This window comes from Oncorhynchus tshawytscha, linkage group LG17 (genome assembly GCF_018296145.1).
Source record: "Oncorhynchus tshawytscha isolate Ot180627B linkage group LG17, Otsh_v2.0, whole genome shotgun sequence".
In the NCBI taxonomy this organism is placed as follows: Eukaryota; Metazoa; Chordata; class Actinopteri; order Salmoniformes; family Salmonidae; genus Oncorhynchus; species Oncorhynchus tshawytscha.
In genome coordinates, this window is record NC_056445.1 from 15,561,435 (window position 1) to 15,589,365 (window position 27,931).

Consider the following 27,931-nt stretch of genomic DNA (forward strand, 5'->3'; position numbering starts at 1 on the left):
GACCTGGTATGTGTGCAGATTCTGGTGTACATAATGCCAGCAGTGGTATTTAGTGAGTACGCCAGATCAGAGGCAGTAGGGATGACCGGGGATGTTCTCTTGATAAGTGTGTGAATTTGACAATTTTCCTGTCCTGCTAAACATTCAAAAGGTAACGAGTACTTTTGAGTGTCAGTGAAAACGTATGTAGTAAACAGTATTTTCTTTAGGAATGTAGTTGAGTAAAAGTTGTAAAATATAAATAAAGTACAGATACCCCAAAAAACGACTTCAGTTGTATTTTCACTTCAGTACTTTACACCACTGCATGCCAGTCTTTGGGGTAGTATTTGGTCTAGTAATGTAACACTTTCACCACCAGAATGCAGTGTAGGACCGAACAAAAAGTGCCCCCTTGGGATAGCCCATGATGACATCAAAAGTCATGTGTGAGGCATTCACTTGGTTACGTATTTTATTAATGAATCAAAGTGTTTAAATCTCAATAATCATCTGATGGTGATGTTGGCACTGGCATTTGAATAGGCTATATAGGCATTACCACCAATGCGCGTTTGGAGACGTTTTGGAAACACTCTAACAACGATGTTACTGATACAACCTCTGCTGAGATTGAAATGTATGGAACTAGCGTTCATTTCGACATCACAGTAGAGATTTAAACACGGAAGTCTGAGTCTCAGAACATAACCGCCGGAACTATATTTAATGACCTAAAGTTAACACATAGTTGCAGCATCTATCCACTGTGCGCTTTTACGCAATCCTCCTGTTGGCCTTCGGCACAGTATGACAGTGGCATCAGAGGCGCAGAACGGAGTTTACCATGCACTCTCCTCTCAGGCTTGACTGACTACATGATTTACGAGATGAGGGCTGTTTTCTGGGGAGTTCTCCTCGCCTGCGTGGACTGGAGTCGGGCCCAGGAGAATCACACATTCGATGGCGACGTCCGCGACTTTGCCATTGGTGACAGCTCGGTATACGTCGTTACGGATGACCGACTCTTCCAGCTGAACCATGATTTTACCAAAGTTATAAAGAGGGATAATCCGAACGTAGTTTATCCTAACCAAGAAGTACCTCCTTCCGACGAAACGTATCCATTTAAGGTAAATATTTTACTGCCATTCATCAAAAACAAGACCTTGATCACCTGTGGAACCACAAAATGCGGTTACTGTGAAATACTGGATCTCAACGAAATCTCCAAATCTGTGTATTCGGAGGATATTGAAGTGGGTTCATTGGATCCTGGAGATTCAGCCATTGGCTTTATTGTTGATGTCGGGACGAACTCCTACATTATGGCTGGAAGGTTGCCGAGCCGTGTGCGTAAAGCGTGTGCCAATTCAGGTCAGTTGCTTGACCTACGGAATACACTAGAAGGACAGCATGGAGGAATCTTTTCGAATTCAGATAAGAGCACGACTCCATATATTGACGCCAGACAAAAGGAGAAGTTTCAGTTTGTGGACGGCTTTCAGAGTAATTCACACATCTACGTGTTCTCGAACGTTCCCAAAGAGCGTCAAGTTCGACTTCTTAGGTTCAAGAGCGAGAACAGTAAAACAAATACTTTGATGTCCCTCAAAGATGCAACACTCAAATGTTGTGGAAACATGGAGCGCCGGGAGCTCCTGTCTTCCTCTGTGATTCAAGGTTCTGGTGGGCTCCATGGGCAGGTGCTCTGGGCAGGTGTGTTCACGGCTGGTAACACAAGCGACCCCATCAACACCGTGCTGGCCATCTATAACATCAGCTCTACAGGGCCTCAACACAAAGACAATGACCCAGACTTCTGCTATCAAGCCTGTGCAGAGGTTGGTGAGATGATGATGATTATTTGTGTGGTTTATAACCAACACCATAGCAAAGTGACTATCATTATCGTTACCCTAATTTCTTAGCAAATGTGTTGAGATTGTCTGTAACACGGATATGTATGCTGTTCCAGACATTGCCAATGGGTACCACCACAAATGTGTTGAGATTGTCTGTAACACGGATATGTATGCTGTTCCAGACATTGCCAAAGGGTACCACCCAGGACCTGCATCCAGAAGCAGTGGTGTTTAGATACAGCTCCATGACATCAGTGTTGGCAGTGAGACACAACTCCTGGCTGGTGTTCTTCATTGGGACAGGAGACGGACAACTCATCAAGGTCTGAGGAACACAGTTATGAGAACTCTTAACACACACACACACACTGGCCACGTAACACCCCTCTCGTGTCATTATTTCTCCCTTGAACACACATCTACTCATACAACAGAATTACAGCGTTTTCTACCAAACGTGGCTCACATGAGAGAATTCGAGGACTAAATTAGCCTGGAGAAACCCCACAATACTCTACTAGAGACAATAGTCTCCTTCATGCAGTGTTGTCCCTGGAAAGCTTTAATAATCCAGACAAATCCTCTGCATGTTTCTAACAGAAATATGACAGCCATGCAGTACACTAACAAACCAGACAGGGGTTTGGTCACCACTACGCATCAATGATTGTTATCCTATCATGTATCATCATCATCAAATCCATACTCTTGTTGACAGAGAGAAATGTGTACAGTCAACTGACATTTACAACTGCAGTATTGGTGATTTCCTAGGGCCATGTTATGTATTGTTGTTTGTTAGTGGGATATGTCACCTCAACAGAGAGATATTATTGAAGTGTCTCTCTCTGTCCCATGTCAGCTTGCTGTAGACAAGGCCTATAAATCTGCCTGTGCTAGAGTGCTCTACAAGTCAGATGACGACCGCCGTGTGTTTCCCAAGATGCACCTGGATCCAGTGGACCACAAACATGTGTACATGGCACTGAGGAACCAGGTAAGTTATACTGTGCACAGATATACATACTATACAGTACAACCATTCTGAAATAGGACCCAGGACATAATATTGTGTGTTTGTTGTAGATGATGCGTGTGCCTGTGGCTCAGTGCAGTGAACACAAGAGTCTGAAGGACTGTTGGTCTGCTCAGGACCCCTTCTGTGGCTGGTGTGAGTCTGAGAACAAGAAGTCAAGGTCAGTCACAAGAACCACAACTACACACTTCTATAACTTACACTATAGACAAGATTTCTTTATTATATCACATTTTCTTTTCTAAAATGCAATTTTTCATTCTTGTCATGAAGATTAACCGTGGCAGTCATTTCAATGTAATTAAATTAGACAGTTGTCTTTGTTATTGACATATCTCAGCCCATGGTTTTTCATACCATATGATCTTGAATACATTTTTTTTCAGAGCGGTAGAACAAATGTTATTTCCTGTATCACCCACAGCTTCTTAGAATAAACTTGCCTCTATAGATGAAACTTCCTGTAAATATACTTCTTTGTCCTGTTTATCTGTGTCACCCTAAACCTGCTCATCCTCACCCCTTTATGTGATGTGTTCTAGATGTTCGTTTCAGGATGACTGCCTTCAGCCTTCAGCCTGGATCTCCATCTCTGAGGACTCCCAACAACAGAACATGGTCTCTTACCAGGTGGAAAAGAGCAGCAGTGGAGAGAAGATCACACTCACTGTCAAGGTCCACCTGAATGTGCATGGGACAGGAAGTCTCACCTCCGCCTGTATCTTCCTCACAAGAAATGATCATCTGTGTGACAGGACAAACCCCGCTCCAGCGTTGCCTCGATGCTCCTGCCTGTTCTCCAGCGACCAGCTTCCTGCTGAAGGTGACCTTTCACCTTCTAACTCTCCTGTAGATTTCTCAATGACAAAATGGAGCATCTTGCTTAGAGATTGTTTCCCTGTGTTTTTCCACATAGGTCTGAATGTCACCGTGGAGATACAAGTGGGGAAGCAGAACCTTACTGAGAATCTGATGCTCACGAACTGTTCAAACAACTCTGGACCACCTACCTCTGCCCTGTCAGTCAGAAACCCCAGATCTGTTATGCTACGCCTCAGCACCTTGATATGGCTATGTGTCAACCTACTTGTTTAGACCTACTTCAATATTTACTATAATGACATCTTTTAAATTATGTTGGGCACTTGCCTTTCTGTATGTTATAGATTTGTTAGTCCACATTTTGCATGAGTAGCAGATGGTACACACGTTTATGATTAAACTCAATGTAGTATTCTTATTCCTGTCTCTGTGTCTCTCAGGTGTTCTCAGTGTATGACAGCTGGATGTAGCTGGAGTAATGATGTCTGCTCCTGGACAACCAGGTCTGCCAACTCAGACCCCATACAGGTATCTCTCTCACTCTCTCTCTCTCTCTCTCTCTCACTCACTCACTCACTCACTCACTCACTCACTCACTCACTCACTCACTCACTCACCACCACTCACTCACTCACTCACCACTCACTCACTCACTCACCACTCACTCACTCACTCACTCACTCACTCACTCACTCACACACACACACACACACACACACACACACACACACACACACACACACACACACACACACACACACACACACACACACACACACACACACACACACACACACACACACACACACACGCACACGCACACACACACACACACCTCTTCTTCTTTGGGGTGGTTCATCTCACAACTTCTTCACCCATGTGTGTTCCTGTATCTTGTTCATCAACCCTCTCTCACTTCCTTCCCCAGGACGTATGCAGACCCAGCCAGTCAGGAATGAACTACTCTGTAAGTCCATCCTACCGATCACTTCATCAGCATCTCTCAGTGGATCTTCTGTCCCTTATAGAGAAGTTTGATCTCAGAACAGGGAACTAAGGTTGTATCTGTGTTTGTGTGTGTGTGTGTGTGCGTGTGTATACGCATCTGTGTCTGCATGTGAAACAGAGTGGACTTGAAGTGGTCTGGGATTTTCACGGTGACTTTGCACGCACAGTCATTTCAGTACCTATCAAATAGCTATGGACATGTGTTTTGTGAAATGTGACAAGGACAAAGCTTTCTTGTATATGGTCACCACTACCCAAAAAAATTTAATTTTGTTCACACGTGTGTCGTAAGCTACTTACTGTACATACATACAGAAACTTATTTAAACAAGTAAACAATGTTGACGTCTGAAATCGAATAACATTGAAAGATACAGTATAGTGTCTGCGTTTGAGATGTTTTAATGAGCTCACTTTGTTATCATGCTCCTCCCAGTCTGAATGAAATGTGAAGAATTTAATCAGATGTGATGAATATAGCTGTGTGTGTTTGGTGTTAGTTAAAGTGTCAATGTTCCTTTGGCCTTATCAAACCACTCTCTCTTGCTTTCGCTCTCTCTCTTGCTCTCTCTTGCTCTCTCTCTCGAAAGCTAAGATTGAGGACAAAATGAAGACACTCAAATGGATGTCTACCAATGCCAAGATACTATATTCAGCTGTACAGAGCAATATTCATAGATCTGGGCATCCTACATTTAGGTCGCTCGTAGAATAGAGATTTTATCTCAACCAGAATGGTATGGATCAAAAAGGTTATAAATAGTAAGAAGATGTTTGTGAATAGAGCCTTTGTCTCAGAGTCAAGTCGTCATACCTCTTACAGTGGGGATCATGGATCACATGACTGTGCACCAGGGCAGTAGTAGATTTCAAACCATCCATCATAATTACATACAGTGAGCTCCAAGTATTGGAACAGTTACACATTTTTAGTTGTTTTGGCTCTGCACTTTGGAGTGGGTCAGCACTCCAAAGTGATACAAGTGATACAATGATTATGAAGTTAAAGTGCAGACTGTCATCTTTAATTTGAGGGTGTTTTCATCCATATCGGGTGAACCAACTAGAAATTACAGCACTTTTTGTACATATGTAACTGTGAAATGGCTAGCTAGTTAGCGGGGTGCACGCTAATAGCGTTTCAATCGTGGGTGTCAGTTGTTAATGTGTGCAGAAGGTCCCTGGTTCAAGCCCAGGTAGGGGCGAGGAAAGGGAAGGAAACTAAACTGTTACACATGGTCCCCACCAAAAACTATTGGGACAAATATACTTATGTGTATTAAAGTAGTCAAAAGTTTGGTATTTGGTCCCTTATTCCCAGCACACAATGATTACATCAAGCTTGGATGCATTTGCTGTTTGTTTTGGTTATGTTTCAGATAAAACATTTGCCCAATAGAAATGAATGGTAAATAATGTATTGCGTAATCACTTTTATTTTAAATAATAGAATGTTTCTAAACACTTCTACATTCATGTGGATGCTACTATGATTACTGGTAGTCCTGAATGAATCGGGAATAATGATGAGTCAGAAAGTTACAGATGCACAAATATCATACACCCAAGACAAGCTAACCTTCCATCATCATAATAAAAGGGGAGGTTAGCATTTTTTGGGGGGGTAGGATATTTATGCCTCTAACTTTGTCACTCATCATTATTTACCAAAACTAAAGAGCAAGCCTACAGCCATAAACACATATTTAGTTTCACTTGTCTTTATCAGAAATATTGTCTGTCTGTGTGTGTTTGTCAGGAGCCAGTGATCGTCTCCATAGTGCCCAGTGTTCTGTCCTTCCATGGCAGAAACCACGCCCTGATGACTGGGAAGAACCTCCATCACGTGACCAGGGTTCGCATTCAAGGGCGCATGGACTGCAGTCTCAAGGAGTGAGTCAAAGTGGACAATCGGATGAATATGATTTGTTTTACTAATTTAGGCAGACATTCTTTTTTGAGATAAATAAAAATGTAAAAAGTGTAATCAATGCTTTTAAACAACGATTTAGATTTTTTTTCACTGCTGCTCACTTCGTTCATGAAAAGCCCAAAGCTTTATCACTGCGTTTTGGTAAAGTGTGTCTGTCACGCTGGTATATCGGATTTTGGAGACGGGTGCAGCAATTCACAATAGGGTTTTTTAATACCCCCAAAATAAATATGTATACAAAAACACTGGGCTGAACCCAAACAAAGGAGCGAGGGTTAACCTTGTTGAACAACACGGGATGATACCCGTAATACACAATATACTATATAGCATGCAGCATAACAGCTGCACCAACGCATAGGTACTCACACCACCAACGGACATGGGAACAATAGTCAATAGAGGGCACAGAGGGCACATATACTAATCAGGGGAAATGGGAACCAGGTGTGTGTAATCAGACAAGACAGTCGGGGGTTGATGACAATGAATCCCGTTCAGTGAAGCCTAGAAAGCCGGTGACGTAGACCTCCGGAACTGGTGAACAGAATGAGCAGCAGTACCGGGGGGATCTGTAACCTGTGTAGTGTGTGTTTCACCTGGTCAGGTCTCCTGTGTGGAACAACACTGGGTCCAGTCTGATGTTCCACATCCCCATTGGCGACAAAGGTTCTGTCAGTGTGTGTGCCGTGCTGCCAGACGGTCGCTGTCTGGGCAAGGTCACTGTCACCTATGGGTCCTCACCGTCCTGCACTGGGCTAATACCAAGCACTACCTGGGCTAGGTAAAAACACACACACACACACATACACATAGGTACGCGTTTGCGCACGCACACACACGTAGGTACGCACCTATGATCCAAATTTTTATATACACACACACAAGCTATACAGAGGTGCAGCTATTCCCTCCGCAAGGCTATTAAACAAGCTAAGCGCCAGTACAGAGACAAAGTAGAATCTCAATTCAACGGCTCAGACACAAGAGGCATGTGGCAGGGTCTACAGTCAATCACGGACTACAGGAAGAAACCCAGCCCAGTCACGGACCAGGATGTCTTGCTCCCAGGCAGACTAAATAACTTTTTTGCCCGCTTTGAGGACAATACAGTGCCACTGACACGGCCTGCAACGAAAACATGCGGTCTCTCCTTCACTGCAGCCGAAGTGAGTAAGACATTTAAACGTGTTAACCCTCGCAAGGCTGCAGGCCCAGACGGCATCCCCAGCCGCGCCCTCAGAGCATGCGCAGACCAGCTGGCCGGTGTGTTTACGGACATATTCAATCAATCCCTATACCAGTCTGCTGTTCCCACATGCTTCAAGAGGGCCACCATTGTTCCTGTTCCCAAGAAAGCTAAGGTAACTGAGCTAAACGACTACCGCCCCGTAGCACTCACATCCGTCATCATGAAGTGCTTTGAGAGACTAGTCAAGGACCATATCACCTCCACCCTACCTGACACCCTAGACCCACTCCAATTTGCTTACCGCCCAAATAGGTCCACAGACGATGCAATCTCAACCACACTGCACACTGCCCTAACCCATCTGGACAAGAGGAATACCTATGTGAGAATGCTGTTCATCGACTACAGCTCGGCATTCAACACCATAGTACCCTCCAAGCTCGTCATCAAGCTCGAGACCCTGGGTCTCGACCCCGCCCTGTGCAACTGGGTACTGGACTTCCTGACGGGCCGCCCCCAGGTGGTGAGGGTAGGCAACAACATCTCCTCCCCGCTGATCCTCAACACTGGGGCCCCACAAGGGTGCGTTCTGAGCCCTCTCCTGTACTCCCTGTTCACCCACGACTGCGTGGCCACGCACGCCTCCAACTCAATCATCAAGTTTGCGGACGACACAACAGTGGTAGGCTTGATTACCAACAACGACGAGACGGCCTACAGGGAGGAGGTGAGGGCCCTCGGAGTGTGGTGTCAGGAAAATAACCTCACACTCAACGTCAACAAAACTAAGGAGATGATTGTGGACTTCAGGAAACAGCAGAGGGAACACCCCCCCCATCCACATCGATGGAACAGCAGTGGAGAGGGTAGCAAGTTTTAAGTTCCTCGGCATACACATCACAGACAAACTGAATTGGTCCACTCACACAGACAGCATCGTGAGAAAGGCGCAGCAGCGCCTCTTCAACCTCAGGAGGCTGAAGAAATTCGGCTTGTCACCAAAAGCACTCACAAACTTCTACAGATGCACAATCGAGAGCATCCTGGCGGGCTGTATCACCGCCTGGTATGGCAACTGCACCGCCCTCAACCGTAAGGCTCTCCAGAGGGTAGTGAGGTCTGCACAACGCATCACCGGGGGCAAACTACCTGCCCTCCAGGACACCTACACCACCCGATGCTTCAGGAAGGCCATAAAGATCATCAAGGACATCAACCACCCGAGCCACTGCCTGTTCACCCCGCTGTCATCCAGAAGGCGAGGTCAGTACAGGTGCATCAAAGCTGGGACCGAGAGACTGAAAAACAGCTTCTATCTCAAGGCCATCAGACTGTTAAACAGCCACCACTAACATTGAGTGGCTACTGCCAACACACTGTCAATGACACTGACTCTACTCCAGCCACTTTAATAATGGGAATTGATGGGAAATGATGTAAATATATCACTAGCCACTTAAACAATGCTACCTTATATAATGTTACTTACCCTACATTATTCATCTCATATGCATACGTATATACTGTACTCTATATCATCGACTGCATCCTTATGTAATACATGTATCACTAGCCACTTTAACTATGCCACTTGGTTTACATACTCATCTCATATGTATATACTGTACTCGATATCATCTACTGTATCTTGCCTATGCTGCTCTGTACCATCACTCATTCATATATCCTTATGTACATATTCTTTATCCCCTTACACTGTGTATAAGACAGTAGTTTTTTGGAATTGTTAGTTAGATTACTTGTTGGTTATTGCTGCATTGTCGGAACTAGAAGCACAAGCATTTCGCTACACTCGCATTAACATCTGCTAACCATGTGTATGTGACAAATAAAATTTGATTTGATTTGATTTGAGGTTAAGAAGCATGTCTGTAACTCTTTTCCATATATGGCTACTGGCCATTATGTTGTCTGATGGGGAAAGAAAGTGGGCCGCTTCCCAGAAGTTGCTTCATGCAACAGTGTTATGTTTCAATCACCTCTTTCTCTCAGCTGCTCAGCACTGGCTTCCCTTTTTGCTTTTGGTAGCTCTCTAAAGCAGATTCTTCATGCTTGGCTAGTTTTTATGGACCAGGTCATACTTTATTTATTCTGTGAAATTTTTTGTGTGTTCCAACTTGTTTTTCTTCCTCTGGCTTATTCAAATAATGTGGTTTAGACATGACTACAATTCACATCAGCACGCTAGGTGTGACCAACAACCCTCCTCTGATTGGTTGATTTCGTATGTGTCCTGCAGTGGGAAGAGGAAGATCAAGGTCCAAGGGTCCCAGCTGGAGTTTGTGGAGGGGGTTGTTCATGACCACGCCCCTCAGACCATCCAAACCAAATACAGCTCTGGGGTAGACATCTTAACACACTGACGTAACCAGTCAGTAACCTAATATGAACATGCACACTGCCACACTTCACCAAACTTTCACCTTCACACAACACAGAAATCAGTCATGGGGGGGATCAATATCTGAGGTATTCTAATTCCTGTTGTTGGTGTTTTTAGACTCTGTGGTACCACACACCTCCCTTTGAACACATTAACCAGCCAGTCACCTCCACTGTGTCTCTGAGAGTGGCCAATCAGACACTGGCCTGCTCATCACAGCTCACCTACCATCCGGACCCAGAATTCACCAGCTATACTGCAATCAAGACAGGAAACGACCTGCGTGTCACCATTGAGGTATACACACATGTGCACGCATTCATGCACCCATACACACACATATGTACTTAAAAGCTCTCTCTCAATTTAATTCAATTCAAGGGGCTTTATTGGCATGGGAAACATGTGTTAACATTACCAAAGCAAGTGAGGTAGATAATATACAAAAGTGAAATAAACAATAAAAATGAACAGTAAACATTACACATACAGAAGCTTCAAAACAATAAAGACATTACAGATGTCATATTACATATATATACAGTGTTGCAACGATGTACAAATGGTTAAGGGTGCACAAGGGAAAATAAATAAGCATAAATATGGGTTGTATTTACAATGGTGTTTGTTCTTCACTGGTTGCCCTTTTCTTGTGGCAACAGGTCACAAATCTTACTGCTGTGATGGCACACTGGAATTTCACCCAGTGGATATGGGAGTTGATCAAAATTGGATTTGTTTTCGAATTCGTTGTGGATCTGTGTAATCTGAGGGAAATATGTGTCTCTAATATGGTCATACATTGGGCAGGAGGTTAGGAAGTGCAGCTCAGTTTCCACCTCATTTTGTGGGCAGTGTGCACATAGCCTGTTTTCTCTTGAAAGCCATGTCTGCCTACGGCGGCCTTTCTCAATAGCAAGGCTATGCTCACTGAGTCTGTACATAGTCAAAGCTTTCCTTAAGTTTGGGTCAGTCACAGTGGTCAGGTATTCTGCCACTGTGTACTTTCTGTTTAGGGCCAAATAGCATTCTAGTTTGCTCTGTTTTTTGTTAAATCTTTCCAATGTGTCAAGTAATTATCTTTTTGTTTTCTCATTGATTGGGTCTAATTGTGCTGCTGTCCTGGGGCTCTGTAGGGTGTGTTTGTGTTTGTGAACAGAGCCCCAGGACCAGCTTGCTTAGGGCACTCTTCTCCAGGTTCATCTCTCTGTAGGTGATGGCTTTGTTATGGAAGGTTTGGGAATCGCTTCCTTTTAGGTGGTTGTAGAATTTAATGTCTCTTTTCTGGATTTTGATAATTAGTGGATATCAGCCTAATGCTCTCTCTCTCTTTCTCATGTACACATTCCATTCTTTTTTTATTTCAGAAAAGTGCTGACAAGTTGAACATCGCCACAGAAGAGATCTTAGTGTTTGGTGTTCAGGAGGAGAACCAGGATGTAGAGTGTGTCATGGACACCATTGAGAAGAGCAACGGGACTGACTCTGTCATCTGTGATATAAAGAACACTCCCAACTTTAACATCAAGTCAGTGAGGGTAAACATCTTATTCAGATAAATCCAAAAAGGTTGTTAGTTGCTCTTACAAACTCCGAATCAGAACTGTCCTTGGAAATAGTATTTTACAGTCAACGTGCATTGTGATGTGTTTGTTTTTCAGATAAGAGTTGGAAACTTCACAAAAAAACTTTTACCAAAACAAGCTGTACCTTCATTGCTACTCATCCTTGTGCTTATACCCATCATCATTGTGGTCATTGTGGGTAAGTATTCAACTTCATCAACTTTGTTTTGACTTAGTGTCTCATGACAGACTGTAAATGTCCAATCAAGTAGCTGGCACGCAAGATTTGGTTCTGGGTTCTGAAACTGCGCCCAGATATCTAAGTGATTACTATCCTCGTGTTAGGGATGCACACAATCACAGCACCTGATCAGGTGTTGCTGATGTGTGCCTATACAGGTTCAGGAGTAATGCTGGGAAAGGTACTTTCTTGTATACTGGAGCCTCAGAACGGAATGAGTTGCCCCTTCCCATAAAAACAATGTCCTCTCTAGGCAGCTTTAAAAATAAAGTAAAAATATGTTTGTCTTCTGTGCCCATATGAATCACCCCTATGATGCAACTGGAATGATGAGATGTTCTTCTTCTCTGTTTTTTACATTTTATTTCGCTGCCATACTGTGTTCGATGTTGTCTAGCCATCTTGTCTCAAGAGGACCACAATGGAAATAAGTCCCAGACTTTGTGTGATTGTGTGTTATCCTCAATTATTTTTTTCATGTGCATGTATGTTGTTTTTTTAAAAATGGTTGAATGAATAAACTAAACAACACCAAAAAAAGACCTGTTTTGGTTGAATTGGCCCCATAGGTTTAGGTATGGTTTTGTGTGTGTGTGTGTGTGTGTGTGTGTGTGTGTGTGTGTGTGTGTGTGTGTGTGTGTGTGTGTGTGTGTGTGTGTGTGTGTGTGTGTGTGAGAAAATAAAGCTCTTGTCCTGCCCTGACCAGGTGCGGTGTGGTATTCCTACATTAAACAGAGGAAAATGGCAGCACAAATGGACAAGCAGCTGGAACTGCTGGAGTGTGACATCAGAAATGACATCAGACAAGGTCAGTCATCGTGGACACACCAACCTTGATTTATATTCTTAAATCACACACAGACAGGCACACACACACACACACACACACACTCATACTCACTGATGCACCAAATTGGCATCATAAAATGGATTTAACAGGGGTAAAGGCCCATGACTACCACCCACATGCAATTCACACATAGTTACAGTTGCACCAAAAACAAACCCCCTTACTTACCCTTCTGCTCTCTAGGATTTGTGGATATGCAGACGGAAAAGTGTGATTTAATTGAGAACGTTGGAGCCATCCCTTTCTTGGACTACAAGCACTTTGCTTCCAGGATCTTCTTCCCTGACGTACGTAGGAGCAGAACACAGAACAGAGTCAATGCAGTATACCTAATACAGTCTGCTTTAAGACAAGAAATGTTGTATTAAATGGACAGACAGGTTGTGTTTTTATGTTCATAGTTTGTCCTATTGTTTCTATTAGGGTGGACCTGTGATGACCTCCTGTATCAAAGACATTGGCCAGGTGAGATTTGATTTGAACCGTATGTGATATCTGCTCGTCTGATTGCCATACCATGACTTAATGAATGACTAGGGAAGGGAAATGTAATAGATTTCCATAAGTAGCTAACATCTGTCCTGTGGTCAGGACACGGTGAAGGGGCAGCCAGACGAGAGCTGCCAGGCCCTGTCCAGACTGATCCGGGATCAGGTGTTCCTCACCTCCTTCGTCCACGCTCTGGAGGAGCAGAAGAATTTCAACGTCAAGGAGAAGTGAGTCAGTGAGGACAGGACAGGACACAATTTAGGCCAAGTGTCACTTAGCTGGTTTGGGTATAGGATATACGACAGATAAGGTTATGGTACTGTTTATAGTACAGGGGAAATTATTTAGGTGTTGTTTAAGTCATTATGGATGAGCAGGTTGGTGTGTATAGCAGATAATAGAGATGTCATGTTTGTTGTGTCCTACAAGGTGTGCGGTGGCCTCCCTGCTGACCGTGTCCCTCCACGGTGACCTGCCCTACATGACCCAGGTGATGGAGGAACTACTCAGGGCTCTGATGGAGCAGCCCAGTAACTCCCAGCCCAAACTCATGCTGCGACGCACCGAGTCCATCGTAGAGAAGCTGCTCACAAACTGGATGTCCATCTGTCTCTACGGCTTCCTCAGGGTCAGTCTGTCTATCTCTACGGCTTCCTCAGGGTCAATCTGTCTGTCTCTACAGCTTCCTCAGGGTCAGTCTGTCTGTCTCTACGGCTTCCTCAGGGTCAGTCTGTCTGTCTCTACGGCTTCCTCAGGGTCAGTCTGTCTGTCTCTACGGCTTCCTCAGGGTCAGTCTGTCTGTCTCTACGGCTTCCTCAGGGTCAGTCTGTCTGTCTCTACAGCTTCCTCAGGGTCAGTCTGTCTGTCTCTACGGCTTCCTCAGGGTCAGTCTGTCTGTCTCTACGGCTTCCTCAGGGTCAGTCTGTCTGTCTCTACGGCTTCCTCAGAGTCAGTCCGTCTGTCTCTACGGCTTCCTCAGGGTCAGTCTGTCTCTCTGTACGGCTTCTTCAGGGTCAGTCCGTCTCTCTGTACGGCTTCTTCAGGGTCAGACCGTCTGTCTCTCTCTGTACGGCTTCTTCAGGGTCAGTCCGTCTCTCTGTACGGCTTCTTCAGGGTCAGTCTGTCTCTCTGTACGGCTTCCTCAGGGTCAGTCTGTCTGTCTCTACGGCTTCCTCAGGGTCCGTCTGTCTGTCTCTACGGCTTCCTCAGGGTCCGTCTGTCTCTCTGTACGGCTTCTTCAGGGTCAGTCCGTCTCTCTGTACGGCTTCTTCAGGGTCAGTCCGTCTCTCTGTACGGCTTCCTCAGGGTCCGTCTGTCTCTCTGTACGGCTTCTTCAGGGTCAGTCCGTCTCTCTGTACGGCTTCCTCAGGGTCAGTCTGTCTGTCTCTACGGCTTCCTCAGGGTCCGTCTGTCTGTCTCTACGGCTTCCTCAGGGTCCGTCTGTCTCTCTGTACGGCTTCTTCAGGGTCAGTCCTTCTCTCTGTACGGCTTCTTCAGGGTCAGTCCGTCTCTCTGTACGGCTTCCTCAGGGTCCGTCTGTCTCTCTGTACGGCTTCTTCAGGGTCAGTCCGTCTCTCTGTACGGCTTCTTCAGGGTCAGTCCGTCTCTCTGTACGGCTTCCTCAGGGTCCGTCTGTCTCTCTGTACGGCTTCTTCAGGGTCAGTCCGTCTCTCTGTACGGCTTCCTCAAGGGTCCATCTGTCTGTCTATATCAGTCTATATTTGTTATTTTCTTGCTTCTTCTATCAAAGCCTTATTCATTCATGTTGTATGTATTTCTAAGCCTCCATGTCATTATGGTCAGCTCACAGTACATTTTTATTTTTCTCTCATACATTTCCACGTTAGTTTAGTGTCTCTGTAAACGAGTGTCTGTTTTTTTTATCTTTTCATATGAGTGCATGTTAATGAGTTATACATAATTGTACAAGTGAATACCGGTTTGTGTGTGTTTAACTGAGCTGTGTGTGTGTGTGTGTGTGTGTGTGTGTGTGTGTGTGTGTGTGTGTGTGTGTGTGTGTGTGTGTGTGTGTGTGTGTGTGTGTGTGTGTGTGTTGTGTCCCAACAGGAGAGTGTGGGCCAGCCTCTTTTCCTGCTGGTTTGTGCTCTGACCCAGCAGATGTCTAAAGGCCCAGTGGACTCAGTCACAGAAAAGGCTCTCTATACACTTAATGAAGACTGGTTACTGTGGCAGGCTCAGGACTTCAGTCCAATGGTGTGTACACAAACACACACTAATCAAATCAAATCAAATTGTATTTGTCACATACACATGGTTAGCAGATGTTAATGCGAGTGTAGCGAAATGCTTGTGCTTCTAGTTCCGACAATGCAGTAATAACCAACAAGTAATCTAACTAACAATTCCAAAACTACTGTCTTATACACAGTGTAAGGGGATAAAGAATATGTACATAAGGATATATGAATGAGTGATGGTACAGAGCAGCATAGGCAAGATACAGTAGATGATATCGAGTACAGTATATACATATGAGATGAGTATGTAAACAAAGTGGCATAGTTAAAGTGGCTAGTGATACATGTATTACATAAGGATGCAGTCGATGATATAGAGTACAGTATATACGTATGCATATGAGATGAATAATGTAGGGTATGTAAACATTATATAAGGTAGCATTGTTTAAAGTGGCTAGTGATATATTTACATCATTTCCCATCAATTCCCATTATTAAAGTGGCTGGAGTTGAGTCAGTGTCAGTGTCAGTGTGTTGGCAGCAGCCACTCAATGTTAGTGGTGGCTGTTTAACAGTCTGATGGCCTTGAGATAGAAGCTGTTTTTCAGTCTCTCGGTCCCAGCTTTGATGCACCTGTAATGACCTCGCCTTCTGGATGATAGCGGGGTGAACAGGCAGTGGCTCGGGTGGTTGATGTCCTTGATGATCTTTATGGCCTTCCTGTAACATCGGGTGGTGTAGGTGTCCTGGAGGGCAGGTAGTTTGCCCCCGGTGATACGTTGTGCAGACCTCACTACCCTCTGGAGAGCCTTACGGTTGAGGGCAGAGCAGTTGCCGTACCAGGCGGTGATACAGCCCGCCAGGATGCTCTCGATTGTGCATCTGTAGAAGTTTGTGAGTGCTTTTGGTGACAAGCCGAATTTCTTCAGCCTCCTGAGGTTGAAGAGGCGCTGCTGCGCCTTCTTCACGATGCTGTCTGTGTGAGTGGACCAATTCAGTTTGTCTGTGATGTGTATGTGATGTGTGCTACCCTCTCCACTACTGTTCCATCGATGTGGATAGGGGGGTGTTCCCTCTGCTGTTTCCTGAAGTCCACAATCATCTCCTTAGTTTTGTTGACGTTGAGTGTGAGGTTATTTTCCTGACACCACACTCCGAGGGCCCTCACCTCCTCCCTGTAGGCCGTCTCGTCGTTGTTGGTAATCAAGCGTACCACTGTTGTGTCGTCCGCAAACTTGATGATTGAGTTGGAGGCGTGCGTGGCCACGCAGTCGTGAGTGAACAGGGAGTACAGGAGAGGGCTCAGAACGCACCCTTGTGGGGCCCCAGTGTTGAGGATCAGCGGGGAGGAGATGTTGTTGCCTACCCTCACCACCTGGGGGCGGCCCGTCAGGAAGTCCAGTACCCAGTTGCACAGGGCGGGGTCGAGACCCAGGGTCTCGAGCTTGATGACGAGCTTGGAGGGTACTATGGTGTTGAATGCCGAGCTGTAGTCGATGAACAGCATTCTCACATAGGTATTCCTCTTGTCCAGATGGGTTAGGGCAGTGTGCAGTGTGATTGAGATTGCATCGTCTGTGGACCTATTTGGGCGGTAAGCAAATTGGAGTGGGTCTAGGGTGTCAGGTAGGGTGGAGGTGATATGGTCCTTGACTAGTCTCTCAAAGCACTTCATGATGACGGATGTGAGTGCTACGGGGCGGTAGTCGTTTAGCTCAGTTACCTTAGCTTTCTTGGGAACAGGAACAATGGTGGCCCTCTTGAAGCATGTGGGAACAGCAGACTGGTATAGGGATTGATTGAATATGTCCGTAAACACACCGGCCAGCTGGTCTGCGCATGCTCTGAGGGCGTGGCTGGGGATGCCGTCTGGGCCTGCAGCCTTGCGAGGGTTAACACGTTTAAATGTCTTACTCACCTCGGCTGCAGTGAAGGAGAGACCGCATGTTTTCATTGCAGTGGCACTGTATTGTCCTCAAAGCGGGCAAAAAAGTTATTTAGTCTGCCTGGGAGCATGACATCCTGGTCCGTGACTGGGCTGGATTTCTTCCTGTAGTCCGTGATTGACTGTAGACCCTGCCACATGCCTCTTGTGTCTGAGCCGTTGAATTGAGATTCTACTTTGTCTCTGTACTGACGCTTAGCTTGTTTAATAGCCTTGCGGAGGGAATAGCTGCACTGTTTGTATTCAGTCATGTTACCAGACACCTTGCCCTGATTAAAAGCAGTGGTTCGCGCTTTCAGTTTCACACGAATGCTGCCATCAATCCACGGTTTCTGGTTAGGGAATGTTTTAATCGTTGCTATGGGAACGACATCTTCAACGCACGTTCTAATGAACTCGCACACCGAATCAGCGTATTCGTCAATGTTGTTATCTGACGCAATACGAAACATCTCCCAGTCCACGTGATGGAAGCAGTCTTGGAGTGTGGAGTCAGCTTGGTCAGACCAGCGTTGAACAGACCTCAGCGTGGGAGCCTCTTGTTTTAGTTTCTGTCTGTAGGCAGGGATCAACAAAATGGAGTCGTGGTCAGCTTTTCCGAAAGGGGGGCGGGGCAGGGCCTTATATGCGTCGCGGAAGTTAGAGTAACAATGATCCAAGGTCTTTCCACCCCTGGTTGCGCAATCGATATGCTGATAAAATTTAGGGAGTCTTGTTTTCAGATTAGCCTTGTTAAAATCCCCAGCTACAATGAATACAGCCTCCGTATAAATCGTTTCCAGTTTGCAGAGAGTTAAATAAAGTTTGTTCAGAGCCATCGATGTGTCTGCTTGGGGGGGGATATATACGGCTGTGATTATAATCGAAGAGAATTCTCTTGGTAGATAATGCAGTCTACATTTGATTGTGAAGAATTCTAAATCAGGTGAACAGAAGGATTTGAGTTCCTGTATGTTTCTTTCATCACACCATGTCACGTTGGCCATAAGGCATACGCCCCCGCCCCTCTTCTTACCAGAAAGATGTTTGTTTCTGTCGGCGCGATGCGTGGAGAAACCCGCTGGCTGCACCGCCTTGGATAGCGTCTCTCCAGTGAGCCATGTTTCCGTGAAGCAAAGAACGTTACAGTCTCTGATGTCCCTCTGGAATGCTACCCTTGCTCGGATTTCATCAACCTTGTTGTCAAGAGACTGGACATTGGCAAGAAGAATGCTAGGGAGTGGTGCACGGTGTGCCCGTCTCCGGAGTCTGACCAGAAGACCGCCTCGTTTCCCTCTTTTCGGAGTCGTTTTTTTTTTGGGTCGCTGCATGGAATCCACTCCGTTGTCCTGTTTGTAAGGCAGAACACAGGATCCGCGTCGCGAAAAACATATTCTTGGTCGTACTGATGGTGAGTTGACGCTGATCTTATATTCAGTAGTTCTTCTCGACTGTATGTAATGAAACATAAGATGACCTGGGGTACCAATGTAAGAAATAACACGTAAAAAAACAAAAAACTGCATAGTTTCCTAGGAACGCGAAGCGAGGCGGCCATCTCTGTCGGCGCCATCTGTCGGCGCCATCACATACACACACATTGCCACACACATGCACGTCAAGCTGCCACACACACATCACAGTGCCACACATACACATCACACTGCCACACACACCCTTCCTGGATCTAGGGCATGGTGAGAGAGGTAGTTGGCAGTTCCTCCTTTATGTTTTGTTTGTTACCAGAAACGTTGTGGTTAGAGGAGCTAGTCTGTTAGAAAACATATCTCAGTATGTTGGGGCAAAAGTAGATGGGTTGAAAGTGATGTTACCCTCACAAAGATCCTCAACAAAAACATGTCTCCATAGTTATCTGTTTGTATTCAGCCTATTCTCGAGGCCCATATGTGTAAATTTATCTTTTTACTTTATTCGTGGTCTGTGGTTTGTAGATGGGGACAGCCGCTCATGCAATGTTGACAGGAAAAGCTATTGCTTTTCTCAGTTTCAGTCTCTCAGAAGCAAAAGATGAACCCTTTTAAATTAAGAAACGAGTCTAGAAGTAAATGGACCAGAGCCTAAATGGACCCAGACTCTAGTTTTTATAAGCACAGGTTGAGCCATATGGTAATCCTGCTGAGACAGTTGCTCAGTGGTTTCTTATAACAGAGAAATTAGATGTAAGATTATCACAGGAGACGACACCACACAAGATATCCTCAGTCTCTCTATTCTATCCCTGTAGTGTATAGGTTTTATTGTATGAAGTCCATCAAGTGATATACACAGACATGAGGCTTCATAAAGCTTTAGCTAACTGTGTGGTTTCCCTGACCCAAGTAGAAAGATAGTGGGAATGAAGGTTAGCTTCAGTGGTTAGCGACACTGATGAATAGATCTCATCTCACATTTAATTTTCTAACCCAAACTTCATGTAAATAGCCTACATCATGATGTATGTGTGTCTGTTGACCCCCTCCCCGCCTCCCCCCAGAGGCTGCAAGTGCTGTTTGCTGTGGGAACAGACGGAGAGGTCAGTGAGCCTCTGGAGGTCAGTGCTCTGGACTGTGACACGGTGGAGCAGGTCAAGGAGAAGATCCTCCTGGCCTTCAAGACCAAGTTTGGCTTCCCCTACAACACCCCTCTCCGACAGATACACATCGGTCAGTTGTAGTACCTCATGTGTCCAAGACATTAGGAGAGAATGCAAGAGTGATGAGTGAATTATGGCTCTAAAAGCATGCGTACCTCAAATGAAACATCTTGATCGATCATACGTTCTTTCAAAGGGATGGCTTTCAAATGTTGATTATAATGACTTCTCTCTGTTTCTTGAACTCTGCAGAGTATGAGAAGGATGAAAGTTTTGTCCCACTGAAGGAGGTGGATGCCAGCTCAGGGGTTCTAGGAGAAGTGACCATGCTCAACACACTCAAGCATTACAAGGTTAGAGAACACTACCAAGCTTCCTGATGCAGGAAATAAGCCTAATCTCACGTTCAATATTTCTCTCTTTATCTTAAATCACCATCTAAGACAGACACACATAAAAAGAAATAGCATGTAGTTGAAGGTCTAAACTTCAAAAATGCAGATGAAAGGTCCAATCCCTTGCAGCTGTCATACTACTCAATGGCTAATTCCATCAGTACCGCTGAAGAGCTGCTCTAGAGCGCAATTGAAATTTTTAAGGCAATGTTCCTGTGTTTGCAGAGACTGCATTCACTGTAAACCCTGCATATGTCGGCTCAATCGGAAAATACCTTTCCATTTCAATCGCGCTATAACGCGGATCTTCCGCAATCCGGATTTAATCTAGCGTTGGACTAGTAACCCGAAAGGTTGCAAGTTCGAATCCCCGAGCTGACAAGGTACAAATCTGTCGTTCTGCCCCTGAACAGGCAGTTAACCCACTGTTCCTAGGTCATCATTGAAAATAATAATTTGTTCTTAACTGACTTGCCTAGTTAAATAAAGGTTTTTAAAAAATGTACAAAAAAATCTACTCCTGAGTAGTTGTGAGAACTAGACGGATTGAGTTGTCAAATTTTTGCTTAACGTCACCAAACCACATCCGCAAATTCGTCAGGTATCTTATAAGCACATAATAAGTAGAGGGTCTTACTAGACTAGAACATCATTTACATTGAATCAGAGTACTGAGTACAGGGTACTCCTCTGCTGCTCTCATTCTGCAGCCTGGTTTTCAAGGCTACTGAAAAGCAGTATTAGCTCTATTCAAGGCAGCCTGGCTAGTAGGACTGAGCTTCCTGTGTCACAATGCCAAACCAGACCACAATTAGATTAGAACTCACGTACACGTTATTAGCCTCTCTGTAGGACACCACTGTGTCTTAGGTCTACCAGATGGTTGAGAAGCTGGTAACTCAGCATTTATCGACCTTCTAACTCAGTGTGTGTCTACAGGTACCGGACGGAGCGTCCATCAAAGTGCTCTCTAAGACCCATCCCAGTCTGAGTCCTCAGAGCAGCCTGAAAGGTAAGGGTGTCAACAGAGATTGCCATGCAATCAAAACTTCTAACTAACATAAAGGACCTTTTTTTGTGAATGACTACACTGTACACAGTACACACCAACAGTATTCACATACACACACACACACAAGCGCATGCTCATAGTTAATGCTCATCACACTATCACACACGTGGGCACAAAGTAACTTTTGCGATTGGTTTTGTCAAAGTCCATCTTTTATTTATTGGATTTGTTTATTGAAACTTTTTATTTTGGCCGGGTGGAGTCCCATTGAGACAAAGGTCTCTTGACAAGGGAGCCCTGCGTGACAAACAATCAAGGCAGCATGGGTGCATAACAAATACACAGAGAAGCAAATAATACAAAACACAATCATAAAAAACAACATTCAACAAAACAAACATACCTCAGCAAAGTTAAGTTGAAAATAGACATGTGTTGCTCGACATTTACACTCCCCCTCTTTCTAAAATTGTTTTATGGCAGATATGAAACACAAGTGAGATGCAAAACCATTTAACCATGTCAACTTATTTAAAACACTAACAGAAACCAGGAAGCTATTTAGCACAATTGTCTGCTATTTAGTCATCTGTGGTGACCTGTTGTTGTGTATTTGTCACAGGCGATCAGAACTACTCCACTAAGTACTTCCATCTAGTAAGTGGCAACATGACCTCTGAATTGAATGTCCCTCATATGCATTTGATCTGATTGATTAACAGTGCTCTTTGACTCCAGATTGACCCTGACATTGACCAGGACCAAAAGAAGAACCCTGAGAGGAAGAAGCTGAAACTGAAGGAAGTGTACCTCACCAAGCTGCTGTCCACCAAGGCAAGAGGAACTCACTGTTAACCAACCCCTTTCAACCTGCCACTGTGCTCTGATAAATGGTTAACTGAAAGATGGAAACGTCTAGACTCTTCAGTTACGTGTGATCCAGCATACATAGTGACTATCTAACAGTTCCCTTCCCTTGTCTCATTTACCTTATGAACGTTGCTTTAAAAAAAAAAAGTGGATAGGTACTAAAGTTGCTTGCTTGGAGCTGTCAGTGTGGTTTCAGTGTAAAGACATTTACAATAGGGGATAAAAACTGTAGCTCTTGACAAATACTAAATAAGGATCATATGAGAACACTTTTCCATCAGGCAATTATATCTGCAGTGCATCAAACAGCTATTTGTTAAGTTCCTTAGTCAGCATCCTCACTGAGGCCATACTTCCTGGTCCCGTATTCACTTTGTGACAAATCTGGTTGAAGTCGGACGTTTACATACACCTTAGCCAAATACATTTAAACTCAGTTTTTCACAATTCCTGACATTTAATCCTAGTAAAAATTCCCTGTTTTAGGTCAGTTAGGAGCAACACTTTATTTTAAGAATGTGAAATGCCAGAATAATAGTAGAAAATTATTTATTTCAGCTTTTATTTCTTTCATCACATTCCCAGTGGGTCAGAAGTTTACATACACTCAATTAGTATTCGGTAGCATTGCCTTTAAATTGTTTAACTTGGGTCAAATGTTTCAAGTAGCCTTCCACAAGCTTCCCACAATAAGTTGGGTGAATTTTGGCCCATTCCTCCTGACAGAGCTTGTGTAACTGAGTCAGGTTTGTAGGCCTCCTTGCTCGCACATGCTTTTTCAGTTTTGCCCACACATTTTCTATAGGATTTAGGTCAGGGCTTTGTGATGGCCACTCCAATATCTTGACTTTATTGTCCTTAAGCCATTTTGCCACAACTTTGGAGGTATGCTTGGGGTCATTGTCCATTTGGAAGACCCATTTGCGATCAAGCTTTAACTTCCTGACTGATGTCTTGAGATGTTGCTTCAACATATCCACATATTTTTCCTACCTCATGATGCCAGCTATTTTGTGTAGTGCACCAGTCCCTCTTGCAGCTGCCACCCCCGTGCTTCACAGTTGGGATGGTGTTCTTCGGTTTGCAAGCCTCCCCCTTTTTCCTCCAAACATAACGATGGTCATTATGGCCAAACAGTTCTATTTTTGTTTCATCAGACCAGAGGACATTTCTCCAAAAAGTACGATATTTGTCCCCATGTGCAGTTGCAAACCGTAGTATGGCTTTTTATGGCGGTTTTGGAGCAGTGGCTTCTACCTTGCTGAGCGTCCTTTCAGGTTATGTTGACATAGGACTTGTTTTACTGTGGATATAAATACTTTTGTACCTGTTTCCTCCAGCAACTTCACAAGGTCCTTTGCTGTTGTTCTGGGAATGATTTGCACTTTTTGCACCAAAGTTCGTTCATCTCTAGGAGACAGAATGTGTCTTCTTCCTGAGTGGTATGACGGCAGCGTGGTTCCATGGTGTATATATTTGCATACTATTGTTAGTTCAGATGAACGTGGTACCTTCAGGCATTTGGAAATTGCTCCCAAGGATGAACCAGACTTGTCGAGGTCTACAATTTCTTTTCTGAAGTCTTGGCTGATTTCTTTTGATTTTCCCATGAAAAAGGGAAAATCAAAAGAGGCACTGAGTTTGAAGTTAGGCCTTGAAATACATCCACAGGTACACCTCCAATTCTCACTTCCTCCTCTCTCAGGTCGCTGTGCATTCGTTTGTGGAAAACCTGTTCAGAACCATCTGGGGAACCCCTAACCTCAAAGCTCCGCCTGCCATCAAGTACTTCTTTGACTTCCTGGATGCCCAGGGAGAGAGCAAGAGGATCAATGATCCAGATGTACTACACATCTGGAAAACCAACAGGTATGTGTTCATCTGGGTCATATTCATTAGGTCACACCATAGCAAAACATTTTGCAATGGAAAATGAATATGAGCCTTTTATTGGACAAGTTCAAGTAGTCCCTCCATTTTTCAGTGTTTTCTCCCGTTTGGTGCCTAATGAATATGACCCTGGTGGTACACCTGTTTGAGTATGTTTATAGTAGAATCCATCTTTCTTTCTTGGTTGTATCTACTCAATCCACTACTCACTGTATTGGGATAGTGATAGAATGTTTGACTGTTCCTCTGTCCTGCTCCTTCCCAGCCTGCCCCTGCGGTTCTGGGTGAACATCCTGAAGAACCCCCAGTTTGTGTTCGACATGGAGAAGACCCCGCCTCTGGACGGCTGTCTGTCCGTCATTGCCCAGGCCTTCATGGACTCCTTCTCCCTGGCTGAGAAACAGCTGGGCAAGGTGGGGACATGACCGAGACATCGCAGAATATAATGACTAACACACCTCATCTCTTGTGCTTCTGTGTGAGTTTCTGCTAATCTCAATGTCAAATATGGAAAAAGAGTTGGTGGTTCAATTCCTGCTTTGGACCTGAGATGTTTTAGGTTCGAAGTTAATTTATTGTGCTTTTGTGTACGTTTCCACAATTCCCATGGTTAAATCCCTGCCTTGCAGCAAAGAGGTTTATTGTATGTGTCTGCAACTGTCAAAGTCAAATAAACAAAGAGAAGCGTAATACATGTTGAGTTTGTGGCTCTGGTGCAAGAATCTCGCCCCATAAGGACAGGATTGTAGGTTTGAACCTAGGTGCCAGCTCCTGGGCATGGTTGCCTACTGAGGACTCTGCTGGTTAGTGAGTCAAAGCCAATAGTGATGAGGGATTCGTGCTTTTTGAAGTAGTTTCAGTTCGATTATCAGTTTATTTCAAATATTTAAAAAAAACTTGAAATGCACTATGGGAATGCTGTAACACAGAATAAAACAATTAATCAAATAGCCATGATGGCAGTGACTGCCCATTACTGCTTATCACTTTTTAACCATCATTTATTCACATTACTTTAATAAAATATTTCAGTAGTTTAATACATTTGTTTTATTTGATGTCTTTATTATTTCATTCCAAGTCATCATCTCATCTCTATACATCTCATACAATACAATTTACAGTCACCTATTTGGCCCATAGTGTTACAGACTAAAAAATAATTCATGTCAAGCCCTTCATAATGTAAAATATATTTTTAAGTCTAATGCAATGTAGGCCTGAATTGAACAACACATATTAGGCTGTATCATAGAAATCAAAAGCTATTTCCATGTTAAAATGTTATGGGATTTGCTCCATTGGTTTTGTTGGTAGGTCTACATTATGCTCAAATAGCCTATTGAAATAATTCTCACAAGTTTCCACTCACAAGACCTAAAATTTGCTCAGTGACCCAAAGAATTTTAGGCAACATTGCTTGTCTCTTCTCTCCCTTTCTGTGTCTGTCCTACATAGACAGGCCAAGTAGGAGCACAGTGGATTATGGTCATTCTAGTTAATTACCATGTTTTTTTGTGGTAACCTATGTAGAATATTGGCTTGTTGGAAACTACAACTCCCAACACTGCGCATTGAGCTCACAGAAAAAAACAAAAACTAAATGGAATTCAAATTAATTGAACCGGCGTCGATCCATTAGTTGTTTAAAAAAATGAAAAAGACCAAATGTCAGTTAAACGCTCAGCACTAGCAGCGATCGGTATAATGCCGGTAGCCGCTTATGGATTTGACAGCTCTTCCACTGTTCCACCTCCTACACTGTCGGCTAGCGCAAATCTGATTGAATCGAGCACATAGATGTAAAACAAAATCCAAGCCACATACTGTCTCATAACTTGCAGGCCTCTTAGAATACCTGGCATTGACAATACATCACCTAGATTTGACATGACTCTTCTACCCTCTCTCTGTTCCAGCATGACCCAACCAATAAACTGCTCTATGCCAAAGATATCTCCCAGTACAAGAAGGAAGTGAGGGCCTACTACAAGCAGGTCAGGGACCAGCCACCAATCAACAGCTCTGAGTTCAAGGAGTTCCTGCATGAGGAGTCAAAGGTACCTCCCCTCTAGTTGTTCATTTTTCAAATAAATCCTCATTTTGATATTGTGCTTTACGGACATTACATTTATTTCTTTTTCATTAGAAACATGAAAACGAATTCAATGAATCTGCTGCCCTCCGTGAGCTCTACAAATACATGCAGCGGTACTTTGATGAGGTAAAGTGTCTGTCCCGTCTTTTTCGCCCTCCACTTTAGTAGTCACCACCCACATAATCTCCCCTTAATATGCATTCATGACTTCTCCCACAACCTTCACAGTTCCCCTGCACGGTCTAATCACTTCAACCAAACTAAATATCTTGAAAAAGCTGGCCAACATGACATGATCATTGTGTAACTGTAAAGCTGACTGGCACAAAGCCGACATCTTGGGAAATGAGAACTGCAGTGGCAAGGCAGAGGATAAAACACAGCCCATACCACTTTTCTGTGTGGTGGTGGTGGTCAGGCTGTTTTCAGGTCTTCATTTTGTAATGATCAATGTTGACTGTTTTGAGCTCTACAATGGCAGCTGGCCATACCTGTGTCAAATATTTAGTTTAAGCTCATGCCAAGACTTAGTGTAGAATGATAATTCCCTCATTGTGGCATATTGCTACTGACTGAGGTCTGAAGTTTATGGCCACGAGCTGGCCTTTTTTTTGCCCACTTGTAAACAAAAATTGGATGTGTGTGGTGTTTCCCTGGCAGATTAAACTGAAGCTGGATCAGAACGGCGCACCCGTGGAATTGAAGGAGCAACTGCAGCACGTGAAGAGCCTGTTCGATAGCCTCAACTGTTCGTGAAACTGAGCTCACTCCCTCCCCTTCGAAATGCTAAAGGCTAGAAAGCTGTTTTAAAAACAGAATATGTCAGGAGACTACATAGGGATTTACAATTAAAGAAAAAAAGAGGGAGGCGTTTCAGATTACTGGGATGAACCAAATGATAGCATGAATTAGGTCACATTCCAGCTAGACATTTACCCAGAAGCAGTATACTCTTATTCTGAAGCTGGGACTTTTGTTTCCTCAACCAAAAGACTAAAGAATGTTTTTTTACATTTTATATTTATTTAACCTTTATTTAACCAGGAAGGGCTCATTGAGATTAAAATCTCTTTTTCAAGAGCGCCCTGGCCAAGATAGGCAGCACCGAGTCATTACAAACAAATTACAGACAGACAAGTAATCTAGTAAAAACCATTGAATTCACAAGAGTATAAAACAGCAAATTAAAAATATTGACAGGTCAGGGAATCAGCCTCAAAATCCTTCATCGGTGGATTTAAAAACACAAATCGGGAGAAGTTCTTCCAGTTTAAAAGTATTTTGTAAGGTGTTACAAGACGACGGAGCAGAGTACATAAAAACCCTTCTACCAAATTCAGGTCGGACATTTGGAAGTGTTAGCAGGATAAAGTCCAGCGAACAAAGAGAGTACCCACCACATTTCTGAACAATAAAAATGCCCAAATAAAATGGGTTTGTAAATAAAAGTATACCAGTGACTGAGCCTACGAGTGACTAGAGAAGGCCAGCCAACCCTGGTATACAAAGTACAGTGGTGCGTAAGAGTTTTGCAGTTTAAAATAAATCTCAAAGTGCCATGGTA

The 27,931-nt window shown here is 44.0% G+C and overlaps 1 protein-coding gene across 5 annotated transcripts; it reads left to right on the forward strand.

Moving 5' to 3' along the window:
- The first annotated feature begins 646 nt into the window (after positions 1-646).
- Positions 647-27,849, forward strand: LOC112242535 (plexin-C1). 5 transcript variants are annotated; one of them, XM_042300254.1, is made up of 30 exons: positions 650-1,823; positions 1,958-2,167; positions 2,707-2,841; positions 2,931-3,040; positions 3,423-3,703; positions 3,797-3,899; positions 4,143-4,230; positions 4,631-4,669; positions 6,470-6,603; positions 7,251-7,427; positions 10,096-10,198; positions 10,357-10,536; positions 11,607-11,777; positions 11,901-12,003; positions 12,752-12,853; positions 13,079-13,182; positions 13,319-13,360; positions 13,499-13,611; positions 13,814-14,012; positions 15,452-15,598; positions 20,004-20,172; positions 20,355-20,455; positions 21,437-21,509; positions 22,132-22,166; positions 22,248-22,343; positions 24,085-24,248; positions 24,535-24,682; positions 26,189-26,329; positions 26,419-26,493; positions 27,028-27,849. In XM_042300254.1, exons 1-30 carry the CDS (start codon positions 858-860, stop codon positions 27,121-27,123), a joined length of 4,605 nt encoding a protein of 1,534 aa, XP_042156188.1. In that variant the 5' UTR covers positions 650-857; the 3' UTR covers positions 27,124-27,849. The 5 variants fall into 5 exon arrangements, 4 of the variants coding, with proteins under 4 accessions (XP_042156188.1, XP_042156189.1, XP_042156187.1 ...); XM_042300255.1 differs by having other exon boundaries at positions 13,505-13,611; XM_042300253.1 differs by having other exon boundaries at positions 653-1,823; positions 13,487-13,611.
- The last annotated feature ends 82 nt before the right edge of the window (positions 27,850-27,931 follow it).